The sequence below is a fragment of the Lagopus muta genome, chromosome 5, assembly GCF_023343835.1.
Source record: "Lagopus muta isolate bLagMut1 chromosome 5, bLagMut1 primary, whole genome shotgun sequence".
NCBI classification, from domain to species: domain Eukaryota; kingdom Metazoa; phylum Chordata; class Aves; order Galliformes; family Phasianidae; genus Lagopus; species Lagopus muta.
In genome coordinates, this window is record NC_064437.1 from 60,425,077 (window position 1) to 60,444,647 (window position 19,571).

General features: G+C 45.2%; 3 protein-coding genes across 3 annotated transcripts in view; 2 read left to right on the plus strand and 1 right to left on the minus strand.

Moving 5' to 3' along the window:
* The window catches only part of INPP5F (inositol polyphosphate-5-phosphatase F), a 949,391-nt gene that overhangs the window by 553,278 nt on the left and 376,542 nt on the right, over positions 1-19,571 (plus strand). The gene's annotated exons all lie outside the window — the stretch shown is intronic.
* NANOS1 (nanos C2HC-type zinc finger 1) lies at positions 5,098-10,907 on the plus strand. Its single transcript, XM_048944082.1, has 2 exons — positions 5,098-7,627; positions 10,794-10,907. The coding sequence occupies exon 1, from the start codon at positions 5,174-5,176 to the stop codon at positions 5,942-5,944; it is 771 nt and encodes a 256-aa protein (XP_048800039.1). The 5' UTR covers positions 5,098-5,173; the 3' UTR covers positions 5,945-7,627; positions 10,794-10,907.
* EIF3A (eukaryotic translation initiation factor 3 subunit A) overlaps positions 9,675-19,571 on the minus strand; it is a 28,793-nt gene continuing 18,896 nt past the window's right edge. Inside the window, exons 16-22 of the mRNA XM_048944050.1 lie at positions 19,042-19,195; positions 18,386-18,570; positions 16,675-16,766; positions 13,870-14,657; positions 12,768-12,942; positions 12,259-12,428; positions 9,675-10,950 (exon numbers count right to left, since the gene is read on the minus strand). Of these exons, the coding sequence (XP_048800007.1) occupies positions 10,709-10,950; positions 12,259-12,428; positions 12,768-12,942; positions 13,870-14,657; positions 16,675-16,766; positions 18,386-18,570; positions 19,042-19,195 (1,806 nt within the window). The 3' untranslated portion in view covers positions 9,675-10,708. The remainder of the gene's footprint in view (positions 10,951-12,258; positions 12,429-12,767; positions 12,943-13,869; positions 14,658-16,674; positions 16,767-18,385; positions 18,571-19,041; positions 19,196-19,571) is intronic.

Sequence of the window (19,571 nt, forward strand, 5' to 3'; positions counted from 1 at the left end):
TGCCTTTCATGGCTTCAGGGAGAGCTAAACATTTCCTTTCCCAGAACCTTACCAGAGATACAGATCTTCTGGTTCACAGTTTAACATCCTGGGCAAATACAAATGCTGAAAAGCTACAGGCATAAGACACCAATTAAGACATCAGAAACATGTGAGTACTGAAAGCTTTGCATGGAATTTCAGTTTGTGCCCTTATTTTTTAAAGCTGGCAACTGATAAGGAGGAGCCTTTGAAGGGAAATACCACACTTCAGTATCCACCCACTACAAGCTCCTGCCAGAAATAAGATTCCAAGCCAGATGTATCTTTGGTCTGAACCTATTTCTATGTTCTTATGCAGTCACACACAATATTTGAGCACAGTACCATAGCAAAACACTGAGATATACCTGTGCTCCTGGCATGCCTGGTGTCATTCATGCTGGAGGGCTGTGTTCATGCTAAAGCCTACTGTCCATGAAGGATGTTGGTAATTGTCAGAGAGTTCAGAATGAGAAGGATGGCAAAACAGCTATTACACATTCAGCTCGGTCTATTTATCTTACAAAGAGAGAAGGTTAAGGGATGATTTGGTCAAAGACTACTGGTGTTTACAGGGAGAATGTAATATTGAGATCAGAGTCCTCAGTTAACATAGGACAGCCCTAATGCTGAAAATAGACAAGATCTGATTGGGAAGATGGGCCAGATGTTCAACTGTGCAAATAATGAGTTTATTCCCAAAGCCAGAGCTGGAGCAAGCAGATTGATTCTTCATTAAAGATCTTTCTGACTGAAGTTTGGATCTTTTTTTTTTTCTAAAAATACGTACTGGAAACTAAACAAATACAAAAAGAAGAGACTTTGTGACCTATGCCATCCAACAAAATAGTGCTCTGTTTTGCTTCTGTGACTGTTATATGCCTCTGTTCCTTGTACTGGCAGTTCTGACAATTTTTCCAAGCAAATCAGGGGTGTAAGTGCAATCCTGACCACAGATGCCTGGCAGATCTGATTTCTTCTTGTGCAAGCACTGGGTACATCTCTGGTCTCTGTGCTGATAGCTTCTCACTTGCACATGCCCTGAACCAGGACGTCCTTGCAGAGGCAGCAGCCATTTGGCTCCTGGAATCACAGCCACCTACGACACTCAGCATGTCTCTATCAGCTCACCAACTTCAGCCTTTCCTGGTGCCTGCCAAAGGTAGAGGCCCTTTTGACACACCTTGATCCAAGCAGTTGGTCAAGTCCTGTGTTTCCATAATACCCAATGTAAACCATCTTTAGAGTGCTCTAAACCCATTCCTCTATGTTCTATCCAACAGGATCATGCAGGACAGATTATATCCTTCTTTGAAGGCATTTAAGACCATTTTCATGCCTCACTGCAGCCTCCTCCTGCCTTGACAGCACCGATTCCTTGCACCTCTCCTGAGGGGTCACAGATCTCAGTAGTTTTGCTGCTGGCCTTGCTCCAAGTGCCCCTTGTCTGCAGCCCCAAGGTGGACATGGGGCTGCAGGCACTCCACTGACACACACCAAAGCCTCAGGATCTGTCACGTGTGTCTGAGAGCAGAACTTTGCCCCCTCTTAATCGTATCTCATTTATCAGCAATATAATGCTTTGCACATTATCATCCCAATTATAAAGGCTTGTAGGTGATAATGAGATTCCACTGGATATATTCCAGCAAAGCACATTCTAGGTTTTACTAACTTCATTAACCAAGAAAAGCTGGTTAATGGCAGAAAAGTGCAACGATGCACATAATCATACTGGTTACTTTGCTACTACAATTATATTATTAAGATGGATCTTTGAGGTACAGTTTCCATGTATAATTAGTGGTTTATCCCTTCAGGAAGAAAAAAAATCAAAAGCACCCTAAGGCTTGAACAAAACGATTCTTACTGAGAACACAAATGAAGCTGTGCTTTCAGGTCAGACTCCAAATGGGATTTGTGAGCTATAGGAGCACAAGAATTTGGAAACCCAACAGAGGCTTCTGGGAGATGTGAAGTGCTTGAGTATAAATTGCAGCCCCTGACACCCCCCTGTGCACACAGACATGCACAAAGGATGTCCCCATCTCACCAGGCACCTCGCTTGTCCCACATAATCATAGGATCACAGAAAGGCTTAGGTTGGAAGGGACCTTAATGCTCATTTAGTTCCAACCCACTGCCGTGGGCTGGTTGCCCCCCATCAGACCAGGTGCCCAGGGTCTCATCCAACATGGCTTTGAATGCTTCCAGGGATGGGACATCCACTGCTTCTCTAGGCCTCCTTTCCCCAAGATCTGAAGTCTTGGAGTTCTCCATGAGTACCATGAAGGCAAAAATCCCACGAATATCAGAATTACAAAATGTTTAGACCAGGGGTTGCCCAACTTTTTGGCTTGTCTATGCTGCACTGAGTGAAGAGGAATTGTCTTGGGCAATTATATCATGGAATCATTGAATCATTTGAGGGACTCTTAAAGGCCATCTGGTCCCAACCTTGTAGTTAACGTATATAATAAGTAGCAAAGCTGCTTCACAAAACACTTCAATCTCAGACGAAGAAAACAAGATCCTCTGGGCAATCGAAACAACAGGAAACCCTCTGATTACTCCTTTCACAAAACAACAAAACAGAAGACAAGAGCACTGAAAGCCTGATTTTTTGGTTGCTTTTCTCTCACAGTTAAATCATGCTTATCATCCTGACAAAAAACAAAATGCCTTTTTTTTTTTCACCAGGAGTTCTCTTACAGATCTAATCAAGTTGTCAGGAGAAATACTATTATCCTCACCGTGTGAAATTAATCTATGAGGAATTTATCTACTATACTGAGTGTGTATATGACACTCATTGGGATCAGCTCACATATACGTCTTCTGCTGGTAACCCTTCATACAATAAAACAGCCTTCACAACTGATTCTGCAGTCATCCTACAGCATTTAGCATGGCTGCTCTGCCTCGGAGCTTAGCAGGAGCTCTCGGTGGATTTAATCAGGCAGGCAGAGCTCAGAAATTCTGCCGGAATCCTTGCTGCTATTAGAAATATGCACTATCATTTGCTAATTCAGGCTCAGAACCAATTCAGAAACTCAGAGCAATAAATCCTCGTGTGAGCGTTGAGCCCTCTGAAGCGTATCCTGGAGCAGTCATTTTTGGAGAGGCAGAATACACAGAGGAATGTAGAGCGTCTAGCCAAAATTTTATTTGAAATACTCTTCTTAATGAAGCCAAAGACTTTTCCAAAACTGAAAACCTCTGCTTTTTCTGCTTCTGACGTCCATGACCTTGCACAGGAGCAGCAAAGTGCAGGCGGTCCTGGCAGTGCAGAGGCTGTTGGCCTCCCTCCCTAAGCAAGAAGGATTTTTATCACTGGTACTGACCAAAAAGGATTTTACCCCGTGTCACAAGGCACCGTCACATCTCTGTGCTTCGAAAATCCTGCAGCCCTCTGAAATCTGTCAGAATCTGCCAACCCTGAGAAAATCTGCAGGTGAGGCTGTCAGCTGCATGCACATACAGACGTGTTTGCCCACATTCATCACTAGCCTGACACTACAAGAGGTGAGAAGCAGCCCTGACACCGGGTATCAGCAGCAGCCCAAACCCACAGCCCACAGCAGTGAGACCCAGGCACCTGCTGGGTTTTCATAAAAACTGATCTTCTCATCAACTGTACACATTTCAGGCTCCTTTGACATTCTTCTCCACGAGACACAAAAGCGAGGTACCATATCCTCAGGAAAAATATGCTTCTGCTGATAAACACTTGATTCTTGGCTTGGATTTGTGTTCTGCAGCAGTCTGGGTCACCACCCCGGCTGGTGGTCTGCGACTCTGCATTCTTTAAATTCAGTGAAAGAGTACAGAAGAGCCAGTAGCTCCTACTGCATTATCAGCCCCCAAAAGGCCACTGAGTGTGATCCCCTGTTGCTGTACTGGGAGCAGTCAGCTCTGCAGAGCCCAAAAGAATGAGCCTCAGCTCTCTTCCTGCCTTCAGCTCCTCCTGGCTCCTCCATAGTCTATCTGTGTTTGTTGAAGGACTGAAGAAAGGGTGAGAAGTGCAATCCTGCTGCTGTAACCACACACAGCCAACACAGAATGCAGCTGCTGCTGTAAAACGATCAGCTGGAGATAGGGAAAAGGAAGTCACTCTGCTGGGAAGTCAAATGCAGAGCTGTACTTAGGCTGCCTAGGTAACTTTCTGCTGCAGTGTGCGCTTTGCCTACATGATCATGTGCGACATGGACTCTCCATCTCACTCAGAGCCCAGGTTTGGAGCCAGATGCCTGCAAAGAGGGGGAGCAGAAAACCCCACATGTTACAAGCTAAAAGAGGGGAGGTTTCAGCTGGAGGTAATTCTCTACTCAGAGAGTGGTGAGGCTTTGGCACAGGCTGCCCAGAGAGCTGTGGATATCCCAGCCCTGGAGGTGCTCAAGGCCGGGTTGGGTGGGCACTGGGCAGCTGATCTGTGGGAGACACACAGCTTGCAGCAGGGGTTGGGGCTGGGTGGGATTTGAGTTCCTTCTAACCCAAACCCCGCTGTATTTCTACACTGGGGAAAGGAGTGACAGCAGTGCCAGATTGGATGCCACGTACCACGCGCAGTACACCAGCATTGCTGACACTAAGTCATCCCCAGCAGCTTTCTGGGTGCTCAAATAGTTACTTTGGTACCAGCAATGTCTTTTTGGACACAACCAACATATTTTTAGGTACCAACACTATTTTTGGAGGGGTGCTAATAATGCCCTTTGGGATATCGATAGCTTTTGGGGTACTAACAAGAGTTTTGGAGTAATTCTTTGGATACTAACAGTATTAGGGATGTTTTGGGGATACAAACAACAGCTTTTTGGACAATGACCCCCCCCGCCCCGGGACCCCCCACCCCTCCCCGGCCCCTGCACACGTGCCTCGCCACCTGCGCCGCCGCGCACGCCTCGCCGCCCCTTTCTGGCCACGCCCCTCCCCTCCTCCTACCAGCCAATGAGCGGGAGGGGCCTCTGGCCGACGGCCAATGAGAGAGCGGCGGGCACCCCTCCCCTCCGTTCCCGCCGCCGCCCCTATTTAAAGAGCGTCGCGCAGCCGCGCGCTCCCGAAGAAAGCGGAGGCGGTGTTGGGTTGCGGCGGTGCCGCGGTCCGGCGCGCGGTGGAGGGCGCGGGCGGGCGCTCCCGGACGGCGCCCTCCATGGAGGCTTTCCCCGGCGGCAAGCTGGAGCCGCACCGGCACCTCCCTCCTGTAGAGCGCCTGCCGGGCGCCCGCTACGGCGGCCGGAGCCACAGCGCCTGCGGAAACGTCTTCAACTCGTGGAACGATTACCTGGGGCTGGCCACGCTCATCACCAAGGCCGTGCGCCCCGGCAAGGGCTTCGGCGCCGAGCCGCCCGCCGTGGTGGTGGCGGCGGCCGAAGAAGAGGAAGAAGAAGAGGAGGAGGAGGAGGAAGAAGCGGCGGGGCCGTACTTCGAGGGCGCGCTGGACTTGCACGAGCTGGAGCTGTGCGGGCACCACCACCATCACCACGGCGACGGGCTGCTGGAGGAGCGCTACGCCGACTTCAGCCCCTTCCCCGGGCGCGGCGGCCCCGCCGCGGTGCTGTTCGACTGCTCGGGGGAGCACGCGGGCCGGGACGGCTCGGCTCACGCGTGGGGCGCGGGCGTGGTGGTGGCGGCGGGTCGGCTGCCCTCGCACCCGCGTGCCGCGGGCCGCCTGCTGAAGCCTGAGCTGCAGGTGTGCGTCTTCTGCCGGAACAACAAGGAGGCGGTGGCTCTGTACACCACGCACATCCTGAAGGGACCCGACGGCCGCGTGCTGTGCCCTGTGCTGCGCCGCTACACCTGTCCCCTGTGCGGCGCCAGCGGGGACAATGCCCACACCATCAAGTACTGCCCGCTGTCCAAAATGCAGGCGGCCAAACAGCTCCGGCACGCCCGGACCGCGCTGGGCAAGAAAGCCCGCTAGGAGCGGGGCGCGGGGGGACTGGCGGGCGGCTTCGGAGCGGCCGGGACGCCCTGTACGTGTTTCTTGTAAGAAATATATATATATGTGGTTTTTAAGAAAATGGGATTCGCCGCGAGTCCCGACGGGGGCGGCGCTCGGGGCGGGCGGTGTCTCTCCCCGCTGCCCGCCCGGCCCGGGGGAATGGCCTCCCGCTGCCCGGCGGGGACTGAATGGCTCTGAGCCGCTCCCTCGTCCTTGGAACCGTTCGGGTTTCTCGGTCGGTGGTCGGCAGCCCCTCGGCTAAATGGCTGCATCCAGGGAGGGGGAGGAACGGGACGGTGCCGCCCGGCTCCCTGTGCGTAACGCGCGGCATTGAGGCTGGGAGGTTGGAGCGTCGAAGGACTGGCGGGGGTTGCGCGGTGAGCCCTTCTGGTGGGGGCACAGAGCGGACCCTGGTGTGTTTGTGGACTTCTGAGGAGACCCAGAGCACGGTGCGAAACTGACGAAAGGAAGGTGATGCGTTTGTAAGGCTGAAGAGTGTGGCTTTGTTTGGATGCGGGGGGGAGATCCACCCGTGTGGTTACCAAGTAGCTTTCACGTATACCGAACACGGGACGCAGCTCCGGGAAGTGCTGAGAGCCGGCACGGGGCTGCGTCGATCTCGAGAGGTGGGGAATTTGTTTTTATTGCAACTTGAGGCAGGAGAAGGAGCGGCAGCAGCAGATCTGTGGGTCTCTTCGGAGCCCTTTGGTGCCAGGAGGGCAGTGCAGAAGGGTTCTGCTCTAGATGGCTGTACCCAGATTCACCTGAGGGTGAGAAAGTCACCGGGTCCTAATGGGAAGGGAAACTGGGCAAGTGAGAAGTGACAGGTATCAGAGTGAGTTCCTGCTGGGGAGCTACCCGGCAGGGTGGGAGATTGAAGCAAGCAAGTGGGATGGGCAGGAGAGCAGTCAGGATGTGCAGGATTGGGAACAGGGGTCACTATTCAAAACTGCAGCTGAGAACAGGGTTGTGGATGGAAGTGTTCTATTCAGGCTTCATCAGATTGCTTTGACGATGTTATTAGGTCTAATTAGCAAATGTAAATGGGCTTGCATTAAGTAACATCTTGCTGTGGCTACAGCTGGTTGTATGGAGCTGCCTGTTGGTTGTGATGATACCAGCTGTGTGCTGTCCCTCCTTCCATGAGGCTTGCCCTGCAGGTTCTCAGCTGGTAGGATTTAGGTGTTGGATTTTATGATGTCTGTCTGCACTGCAGATTGGGATTGAGCTCCAGTGTAATGCTGTGGGGAAAAAAGTCTTTTTGTTAGCTTCTTGTGGGGATGATGAAAATGAGTAGACGCGTTTCAATTGAGGTGACTGTTCATGGACACAAAAGCAAGAAGGATGTAAGGAAAAGATCACAGATGCTTTCTGACGGGACATTCCGAGAGGGCTGCCATACATCTGCCTCCCCTGGTTTGTTGCTTAAGCTACCCCATAGCAACTGCCCCACTGCACCGCCTGGGAGCTTGTCAAGACAGCAGAACATCTCCCTGCCTTGGATGCCAGCCCTGTCCTTGTGCAGCAGCTGTCCCTGCCCTCCACCTGGGTGAGAAGAAAGCTGCTCTTGTGATGGTGCCTCCTGCTGTGTGTGCTCAGAGTCCTGCTCTCCGTGTGTACCTGCACTGCGTGGCATCAGACCTGGGAGCCGGGTCCCAGCAGGTAAGGCAGCAGCAGTGGCTGGAGAAAGCAGCTGCGGGTGGGAGGGAAGCCAACCTAGTTCAGGCTGAGCTCCCAGAGCCATTTCCTGCACACCAGCACACTCTGCAGCACTGAGCAGGCAGACACACCTGCTCGTGGTCACTTAAAAGCCTGTTACGTAGATGCTGCTTACATAGAGACCGAGACAGCTTGTGGTAGTAACCTTAACTTCAGGAACAGCATGTGCCTTCATCTGCCAGCAGCCCACGTTGGAAGCTATTACATGCTCCACAGAAGGTGTCTTGTTGAGCCTGATGCCATTATCATTTATTCTGCACGCAGCTGCTGATCTAAAGATGGATGGTACTGGTTTGAAGCAAGCACTTTGCCTTCAGAAAAACCCTTGATTTCAGGGAAACATTCCTAGTTCTATCAGCAGTGGAATCTTTTCCATGGTGATGTTCTGATGAGGAATGAACAGAGCACCAGGTAGCCTATCATCACCATTGGTGGTCAGTCTGAGCACTGATGACCTACCTTTACTTTGTGGGTTTACCAAACCTACACTTTATTTGCATAAGGAAAACTTGCTGTTCTTTTTATTACTGTGGTCCTTTACTACTACAGAGAGAACTAAAGGTCTCCATCCCAGCAGCTCCCCAGCTGAATTCCCCCCTTCCCACAGGAGCTGACCGCCCCTGCTGGCAGTAGGTGCAGGTTTTAGATGTTGGATTTGGTCAGATGAAATGTCTGACCACTGCAGTTATCTAAAAAGATCATGCAGTGAAATAAATACATGGACATGTCTGTGTAGTTGCATCTTTCAGCCGTTTGTGATGCTGCCTGGTCCTGAGCATTGAATGAGTTCCAACAAATATAGCAACTTCCATTTAAAAACACAAACTCTGGAAGAGTTTCATTTGGTGTAATGGCCCCATTTATCCCCATGTAAACATGGCTGTACAGATAAAATTTAAAATAATAACTGAAGATACGGTCACTCTTTACAACTGTCTGATGACTGGATAAAAGTTAATGTGGCACTAATGCTCAAAAAAGGCCAGAAAGACCATTTGAGAAACTGCAGTCCAGATGATGTCACCTTATCCTTGCACCCTGGTTAGGATGATAGAGAAGAACCCAAGAGCCATGGGTTCTTCTGACAAGTTGGAGGAGTGTCTCTCCTCTACTCAGGACTCATGAGACCTCACTACTGCCCCAGTTTGCCTCCAGTATGGGGAAGCTTGTGCCAAACTGGAACAAATTCAGCAGAGCACCAACAAGACCACAGGGGCTGGAGGGGGCAGGGCTGGCTTAGACTGGAGCAGGAAAATTTGGGGGAATCCTACCAGCCAGTACCCCAAGGCAGTTATAAAGCCAGGCTATTTACAGCACTGTGTGGACAACAAGATGAGAGGCAACAGGCAGAGGCTGAAAAGATATTTAAGCTATTTTAGTGTGTGAGCAATCAAGCATTCCTTGGAGCTTTTCAAGACCAGCCTGGATAAGCATGGTTCAGAGTAACAGAGTCTGACTTGACAGTAAGAAGTGGGGCCAAAGCACTTAACAGGCACTATTCTGTGATGATCTGACAGCAAATAATGTTGGTACAGCAACAGGTGCCTGAAGGGCAGCCATGGCCTGCTACCCAAATCCAGGAGGTGGAGTGGATGCCATTCTCTAGTGCCATCCTCTGTGGGAGCGTACAGTCACTGACTGTTGTTCAGAAAACACTGTGAGGAATCCTGGAACTTGGCAAAATGAAGTGACAAGCTCCCAAAGTTACAATCACCTGGCCCTCAGGTTGGATGGCTTAAGAGCAAAGTTTTCCTTAGAAATGAATAAGTCCTGGAAAGCTCAGAAAAGGACAAGAAGAAAAGCATTACAACTGATGTTCACACACAGTAAAATTAAACAAGCTTTAACTCAGGCTAGTTTCTCTCTAAGTGTTCTGAGATTCTCCTTCAGATAGTATAGAAACTGGTATGCATACACACCAAAAAAAAACCTAACAGCTGTTCTACATTGAAGTGCACTGCAGGAAGTTACTAAAAAGACACTGTAGAAGCTAATTCCATAAGTCGTTTATTTATCATTGAAGAAACACACAGCAGCAAGTTCTGTGTTGGCTTCAGTATGACCAGATAGTTAATTTTCTTCTTCATCTCAAAATCAACGTCAACACAGCCATTACTACAAATCACTTCTTTTGGAAAGGGAAAGAATTTACCCTGAAGACAAAGAATTGGGGAAAAATTCAACAACTTCTCCAAAACCACACATTTTAAATATGACAATATTTATAAATCCTTGAAAGGCATGAATTATCCAGTAATGGAAAAGCAGTTGTGCTATCGCAACAGAAAATACATAGCAATATGCTTACCAAAACACTTAAATTGTAAAAGCTTGGAGTTTTGTGTCTGCACGCTGCAGCAGTATACATTACTGGAAAAATGACTGCAACATGGCTTCGTAGGCTTCATGTATTCAAGTAAATCTACAGAAAAGATCCCAGTGCAGCTAATGCTCATAACGTTTGTTGTGTTTAATTCAAATTTAAACAACTTTCTGAATTTAGATGATAAAATGTCTCCCAAACTGCCTGCCCTCAAAGATTGTAAAAAGAGGGGGGGGAGGGGGTTATATATATTTTTTTCCTTTTTTTGGCAAATTATGGAAATTGATCCAGCTCTGCTTTTCCCCTAATTCCACTGTGTGAATTGAGGTGCTTTCAAATGCACATTCAGTGATAATATCCCATTCCAAATTAAGACAGACTAAAAATATAAAGGTCAGCTTGTTTTGGTGTGAAACAGAGGCATTACTCAAGGCAGCCTGCTTCTTTTTATTGTAGCAACAAATGACCCATGAAGTAAGCATCATTTGAGATTTCAAAAACCGGCATTCAATTTCCAACCTTCTGCTGTGAGTTTTGTGCATGATCAATCTATATGAGTAAGTAATTCAAGCTCATGCTTTCGTGTTATCTCAAAACATTTGTTAAAGAATTCCCATTCAGAATGTTTATAAGCACAAATATAATCTGTGGATTCGATCAAATCAGAGCTAAAACATTGGTTAAACTGTTTTGATATTCGCTTAGCGTCGTACAGTGGTCCACCCCTCTTCATCTGTCTCATTTTTAGTACGACGAACGGGCTCACGCTCCTTTTCTGTTTTCCAGGATCCCTTCTCCTTCTCCCCATCTCTCTCTCGATCTTTCGATGCTGACGGGGGAGCAGAAGCTGGAGGAGCAGCAGGGGCAGGAGCTGACCGCCGAACTGTTTCACGTTCTTCCCCGCGTTCTTCTCTCCTGTCGTCAGCACGCCGCCACGAGCTTGCTGCAAACACAGAAGACATTAAAACCACCTTTTGTCATGTTCAACCAGCAGCCTGCAGGAGTTTAAACAAACAAGCCTAGCACCGACAGTCTGATTTACTGATTCTCACTCTTGCCAAGAGCTAATATGAAGATGACAGCCAAATGCACAGCTTAATTTTACAGTGAAGTAATGGACAGGAACTACTCATGCCTGTTAGAGATGTACAATTGCTGTCAGCAAGTGAAGTGTCATTTTCAAAACAAAGTAACTGCAATAAGAATGTTCTAGTGATGTACATGGTTTTACAATGTAAAATACATCCTTATATTATCAGAATTAAAAGCACAAAAGCGTCTCTTTAGAAACAACTGAAAAATATTTAGGTGTTCTATGTCTCAGCAGCCCTTTGCTGTTCAGCATTATTGAAGTCAGATGTGACACCGGATATCACAGCTCCCCTGATACTAGTCCTCAGCATTCTTCACTATATGAAGAATTGTTGGTTTCCATCAGAAGGAGCGTAAGAATTACACCCCAGCTATGAACAAAACTGTCAAATACTAAACCAGATGGTCAAAAAATAAAGTAGTTCTTGATATTATTTTATAACACACGCATATATATATATATATATATATATAATGCATATAACTCCCCACACCGGCAACCCTCAACCTTTCTGCTAGCTGCAGTCCTGCAAGGTGTGTTCTGTTCCAGTTTGCTCTGAGATCAGCTGCATGACAGCACCCACAAGCAGGGAGCACTGATGCTCAGGGCAGAAACCAAATGAAATTCTGAACGTGAGAAGTCCAGATTGGCAACATGTGGTATCTCAGGCTAAACGTCTTTTTTGTTACTGGTTTTTATAGGAGACAGCAAAGTATAAATGAATGTACATAATTAAAACTCATTAATGTACATATTTAAAGTCGGTTATTCATAAAAAATAAATATCACTAATAGTGTGAAACCCATAAGGCCTTATTTGCAAATACTTCTCTGGTTTGAGAAATTACTTTCTGGGACACCTCTCTTGATGACTGGACTATAAAAAACTTTCATTCACCTCAAATGTAATGTGACAAATAACTGCAGACTTAAAATGTTATCCTTCTACTGCAGATCTGAATTGCTACTATGATAGAAAAGAGTAAAACTAAAAATAAGATTCATGGAAAATGTTGCAATTGCACTACTGCTCCTTTGTATTATGTTGTTACATACAGGGTGTTTACATGGCCAAAAAGAATCATCTCCTAATGCTGCCAGGGTAACGTGGAGGACCTGTAGTAACTGCAAGCCTTTAGGAACACAAAACAAACATACGTTCTTCACGCTCAGATCTGAGGGGAGGGCCTCTTCTGAGCGGTGGTTCTCTGTCATCAGCACGGCGATCTCTCATGTCACGGCCACCTCTGTCCCATTCCTCACGACGACTTGAATCCCTCCAGCTAGATGTTTCCTCAGCTGGTCCCCTTCTCCAACCAGCATCATCCCTTTTGCCATTGAAAACGAAAAATAAGGCTAAATGTTCATGTTTTATCTTTGCTACAGAAAGAAGTGATGATGACACAGATATTTTTCAGGTCCTATGGGTCTCTATTTAATATGCTGACTTCCAAAATCTTTTCTGGAGCCTAACATGAAATATGATGTACAGGGGAAAAAAAGCAAAATATTTAAATGCAGAATCTGGGATTCACCCCGTTAGCATTTTAAGAACAACGAACCACTATGCCACTATCCATTTACTACCTTAAAGAACTCCATTTCTTACACACCAACCACGGTTCATTTCACCACGTGAAGTCATACTATTCCTTAATTACACAAACCTGGGACGTCTGAAACGATCATCTCGATCAAAATCCCTTTCTCTGTCATATTCCCGGTCTTTCTCACTCTCGTCCCGATCTTTGTCTCTATCCCACTCACGGTCTCCAGGAGGCCTGGAGTCTCGGGGAGGCCCCCAGCTGTCCTCACGAGCCTTCTCACGCTCTCTCCATCCCCCTGCAAGCAACAAAGTCAAAGGAATTTATGAATAACTTCTAATCCCTCAAAAAGATGCATTTACTTCTCTCCCGTAAACTGTTTTGGATTTTTTTTTAATAGGAAAAAGCTATTGGAGTGCAAATAAAATGACTCGTGATAATTTTGGTACTGGTTTGGATTACATAATTGATGTCTAAAGGAGTTAATGTGGCACCTGTAAAAATATAAAATAAAAATATGAAATAAAAATATAAAATAAAAATATAATAAACATACAAATGTGAATGGAATGAAAAAAAATCAGGAACAGTTTCAAATACAATCAGAAACAAGTATTGGTTACCAACACTACTACTTTGAATTAGAAATAAGCCTCATAGGAATAGGATTGGAGGATAATTCAGGTTGGAAGGGACTTCAAAAAGTCATCTGGTCTAAAATCCTACTCAATGGAGGATGTCCAAAAAAAGTGTAAAAATACTCCTACTTTTACCACATCCAGGAAAAAAGAAAATAACTTATGCAAACCAGACCCACTTGAGTGATGCAGTGATGCATCAAAATCCTTCCTAGCAGATTAATTTCAGATCATGCAGGGAAAGAGATTAAGGTGCACTCAACTATTGAAAATGTTCTTCCTTCATCAAAGCTTTAAACTGTGTGTCTTTTTTTTTGCATGTAAGTAAACACCACCAATACTATGCGACCTTTAGATATAATCCTGGCAAATAATAAATACTGCTGATTTTGGCCATGCACAGTTTGTCTAACTGAACCAAATGAAAAGGATTAATTCTCCTAAGTAAAGGAGTGTCCACATTAGCAGAACTACTGCAGACATTTTCAGAGATGATTCTCCCATCTTTTCTGTCAAATGTATCACATCCATTACCTGCTGGTTTAACCACGCTTTGGAGGAAAAATGATTGCATTACTCTGCTTTACCTGGTTTACCAAATGGTCTCCAAGGACCTGGTCTTGAATCTTCACTGCTACGCCACGGCCCCCTGTCGTCATCTCGTCTGGAGAGCCTGTCATCATCTGCGTTACGCCATGGTCCCCTGTCATCATCCAGACCTCGCCTGGGACCCCTGTCGTCATCCAGCCCACGTCTGGGACCCCTGTCGTCATCTGCAGCACGCCAACTGCCCCTGTCATCATCCAGCCCACGCCTGGGTGGCCTGTCATCATCTAAAGCCCGCCTGGGTGGCCTGTCATCATCCAGCCCACGCCTGGGTCCTCTGTCGTCGTCTGCTGCTCGCCAACTGCCTCTGTCGTCATCCAAGCCACGTCTCGGTGGTCTGTCATCATCCAACGTACGCCTGGGAGGTCTGTCATCATCCAACACACGTCTGGGAGGTCTGTCATCATCCAACACACGTCTGGGAGGCCTGTCATCATCCATTCCACGCCTGGGACCCCTGTCGTCATCTGCAGCCCGCCAGCTCCCTCTATCATCATCCAAGCCACGTCTGGGAGGTCTGTCCTCATCCAAACCACGTCTGAGTGGCCTGTCCTCGTCTCCCTCACGCCGAGGCGGTCTGTCTTCATCCCCTTCGCGCCGAGGCGGCCTGTCCTCACTTGATTCCGCAGAAGGCCGATCCTTTTCTTCTGCAGGACCTCGCCGAGGCAGATCATCCCCTCGCCGAGGCAGATCGTCACTTCGTCGGGGCAGATCATCTCCTCGCCGGAAAGGTCTTTCATCATCTCTTGCTTCTCCTCGACGCCAGTCTCTACAAAGCCACAAGGAATAAGCGAGTAGAAAATGACATCTAGAAAAGCTTTACATATAAGACAGTGCTGTAGACTCCCATCAGAATCACTTCTGAATACCTGATGCATGCTTGCAAGTACTTTTACAGAGCTTGCAGTTTTCAGATGCATGGGGTCTAATTGCCCTGAGTGCTACATGAAAGTGGTAGTGAATCTCCCCTACAGATTCACTAAATATTGAACAGTTTTTTATCCTTTGAAACATCACAGCTGCTTAGTAGTCTCCTCTGGTCACCTACTGCAATAAAACAGATAAGGTGTTTTGCTTCTACATCAAGCTTAACGTGACAAACTCTGTATCTCAAAGAACTCGTTAAAAATAAAAACCATGGTCATGAAATATCCCTTAGCTTCACAAACACACCAACCCTAAAATCCCATCCCTGTTTTCACTCAACAGATTGGTGATGCTCTCACTGACAAGCACACACAACTGGGTACAGCAGGACAACTACTGCTGCCCAACTGCAAGCAGGGGGCAGGCTCTGGCAGACTAAGACTTACAGTGATTTTCCTCACAAGGTTGTAGGAGGGATAAAAAGCACTGGTTAGAGTTTTCACTGGGCTATTGTGTCACCAGTTCATCTTTAGAATATGCTTAGCTGTGCAACACTGAAAGGATCAGACATTACTGAACAGTAGTTAGAGCCTTCTGCCTTGTCACTTCCCTGGAGACAGCATTTGGCTTAATGCCCAAAGGAGCCACGGTAAGGAAAAGATTTAGAGCACTGGAATTCGCTGAGCACCTGGAATCCTGTACTCTGGGGACTGCTGCACAAGACAATCAGCTGCTCTGTAACTGCGTGGATTTGTGTCCTAATTATACAAGCATGTCAGACCTGCTCCATGAGAAATCAATGCCTGCCAGAAATTTTTTAGCTGCAAGCTAATGCATTAAATCTGAAGCATATAAACAGATGCATTAAACACTTCTGCAATACGTAAATAAAATGCTTCACTTGAGAGTTTCATGCAATTTTTTATGTTGCAATTCAAGAGAAAGTGGATCGCTATCAAGAAGAGCAACACAGTTTTTAAAGAGAGCTTAAGACACTACTCACTTCATCAAGAGATCTCATTCCACTATGTTAGAAGAAATTACTAGAGGGAGACAGTAAACTGATTTGCTTCCACAGTCAGAGTAAGCTGTAATGGATTTAAATTGCTGCACTGGAAATTAAGGTTAGACATTTATAAATATCTATTTGTAAGGGTAATTAAGCAGTAAAACATACTGCCAATTAGAACAAGTAGAGGTATTTCCATGAACACAGACTTCTAAGAACAACTAGACATGTTTCTTCAGAAATATTTTAAGCACAATGCATCCTGTGTGAACAGAGGAATGGACAGGTTTTAAAGATCCTACTTGCTACAACTATACAAACAGTTGTCATTATTACTGAATATATCCCAAACATCTGAAAGTATAGATGTGATCAACCACTTTTAAAATAAAAGTGCAAAGTACCATCAGAACATTCTTCCTACAGAAATCCTTCCCCTTTCTTCTGCAGTCTTTCAGAACTTAACTTCCAGTTTACAGCACACATTCTCTGCTCTGTGAGCTCTTCTGGGACTTGAATAGCTTTCAAGACACTCAGCTTTGACTTTCTCTCTCACAGTTATTGTCAGTTTCCTAAATGGAAAATCTCAAATCGCTAGGAACTCTGCATCTGTTCATCATCCTTCCCCAGTCTGTACTTATGCAATTGCCATCAATGTTTGAGCGGGTCAGAAAATCATTACTTAGAACCGATGTAATTAAGATTATCAGATGTAGAAGGCCTAAGCCAGCCTTCACATATCTAACCTAAATAGAAAAAGAACATCTGAATGCAGCTGTGGGACAAAATCTCTCATTTTGAGATTCTTAAAAGAAATTAGAAGGTAACTTAGAGAAATGTAAAGGCCTGAGGGATTACTGTTAGTGCAGCTTTAAAGAAAGAGCCCACACATACTGAGCCCAATCATCACCTTTCCACTGGTGCTCGTCGCCATTCAGATTCCGTCTCACCACCTCTTCTCCAGGAGCTTTCAGACTCTCCTCTGTCACCCCAACGAGACTCCTGTATGTCAAAGGGAAGTAGGAACATCCTCTTGAATACTTAAAAATAAAGATTTCCAGCATGTAAATTATGCCTTCCACAGCATAACATGCCTTTAAAAAAATCACTTGTTCCACTGTAGAGAATACTGAACTGCCAAGAGATTGAATAACTGAACTTTACTGCTCATGGCAGATTAAGAACATCAGGATCCCTTTGTGCCACACACTTTACTAACATGGTAGGAGGATACACAGAGAGTTAGTACATTTATTCATAAGCATTTTAGTGTGTTAACAACAGGAAGAGAATTAACACACAAAGATGTTCTAAAAATTTCACTTTCCTACTGCGTAACAGTATTAGGAGTGAATACAGAATCTTTCTAACCAGATCAGAAAATGTGACTGCATAAATCATAAGCTCTCTGCAGCACAGACCATTTCATTCTGGGTTTACACAGCACTTAACATGAGACCTTAAGGCACAAAACAGTGAAGGTATTTTAATTCATCCGTGTTGCTTAGGAAGTGGGCAGAGCAACAATTATTCCTTTTTGTTTTTTTTTTAAATAAAGGTGACATGTCTTTCCCAACTGCTGTACAAAACCAAACTCCACTACTTCTAATGCAGTCATTTATTCCTGAATGCAACCATAAGAATCCAGTTAGATAAGCCACATAAAATAACTGATTTCACATAATCAGACATATTTACAAAACGTTTGATACTAATCTTTTGAAAGTGTTTTAATTTGGCAAAGTTTACACTGCTATATAGAGAAATAATCAGGTCAGGCTAGATCTCACACATCCACTACTCTAAGTACCTATTTAAATATTTTTTATAGTCTTCTTGTATAAAGGATCCCAAGAAACAAGAATGAACAAAGAAAGAATTCCAAACCTGCAAATGGCATTTTTCATGTGGTATGGGTATCTTTCTTAGAGGCCATGTCAGTTTTTCCATACAGTCAAGTGCCTGTGGCTAAGAATACTTCTTACGTGGAAAAATACCAGTGCAGTGAAGCATTCTTTAAACAAGGACAATGGCTAAGGTGGATGGAATTTAATCCAAGTTCTCTTATTGTTAAGGTTTGAAGGAGTAGGAGTTCAGGCTTGTTACATTTATAAAATCATAAGCATCTTATTTATGAAATAAGTTTTGCTTGGTTTCCTGATGGGTTGGTACAATGATATTCCCCAATACCTACACCTGCCAAAAGGAAGCTACACACACCTTGTTTTCACTTCACTGCGTAATTCTTACACAATAGAAAGCCAGACTTTTATGTTTAGACTGGAATTTTCCTCCAATAGCTACTCTGATCTGTGACTTGCTGAGTCATTATACATGCTCCAAACATAGCCCTCCTGTTTTGTGTTAATTTATATTCAATATTCCTTTTAATCTTTATACATTTAGTTTCTGAACAGCCTGGTGACCTTTGCTCAACTTTACAACAAAACTACAGATTGAAGCTCCTGATAGAGAGCTGAAAATAAGTGACATTAGTAATTCCACTATTAAACTAGACACACTATTACTGAATGATTTAAACCACTTATTTTACCATCAACTGTCAACTTTTTCCAAATAATCCGCAGAAATGAAAATCAAACCTGTAAGTCTTTACCAACCTTTCTTGAAAATGGATCATCCAGACCTCTCCGTTCTTCTTCTCTACGACGCTCTCTTTCTTCTATCTCCATTTCTCTTTGACGTTTCTTCTTCTCTAGCTCTTCCAGCTTCTTGACACGCTCCTGGTATTCCCGCTGCTCCTGCTCACGTTTCTCACGCTCGATGCGCTCCTTCTCCTCACGCTCTGCAGAGTTGAGTAAATAAATAGAACACATTCACAATTACACTACTTTGCTGTACACAGAGAGGATGTACAGAAATACAGTCCTCCTCCTTTGGCTTCTTATATATATATCTCCATCCAACTAAGCGTTTCACTGAACATGCTTAACCACAGAATAGCTTTTCTGGAAGCATTCTAATTCCAAAGTAATAGGAAAAGAATCTTTGACACATTCATTAACCTGACACCTTGAACAAAAGCTGCTAGCTAAGATGAGGAGAAAGTATGTATGTGCCAGCCAAAAGATCAATATACATCAAGTATAGTAGAGGATTTCCTTTTTAGAAAAGGTCAAAGACAAGATCAGCTAGTAGTGCTGTAAGTATGATACTAAGGACTTCTGTATTATTCTTCTTTCTTTTAATATTGCATGATTAAGAACTCAGATACAAAAACACTTCATGCAAGCAGCAATCACATTCTCAATTATACCTTTAAGCAGTTGTTCTTCTCGTAACCTTTGCTCCTCCTCCTCCTTCTCTCTGTAATAAGTAATGCGTCTTTCTTCTTTGCGTTGCTTCTTGCGTTCCTCCAAACGGTTGCGCCTCTCTTCTGCTAACCTTTCCTGGAACTGCTTGAGTTTATCCTGAAACACAAAAAAACACACTTGAATCTACCAGAACTTAAACATTAAAGAGCTGAACACAAACACAAGTTGCTAAATAAAGCTGCAGAGAAACACCAACCAACAGCACTACATTAAATTTGCTCAGCTAAAAATCAACTATGTTTCTGTTTACCATTTTAACCTTCTTCTGCAGCAAATTTGATAGAAGTGAATATACTCCTAAGACACACAACAATCACAATTTTAGTCCTCTATTTGCTGCTTCTGGAACGTAAATTACCCAGTTGCTGACCTCCCTAAACTACCCATACTTATAGCAGAGAATCCAGCATGGTTTTTTCCCTGCCCTCTTGGTCTAACTTGTCAACAAATTTGGCAAACAAAATGCAACTTG

What these genes read in the sequence shown, in the direction of transcription:
- NANOS1 (XM_048944082.1), top strand. Translation starts at nt 5,174, where the DNA reads ATGGAGGCTTTCCCCGGCGGCAAGCTGGAGCCGCACCGGCACCTCCCT.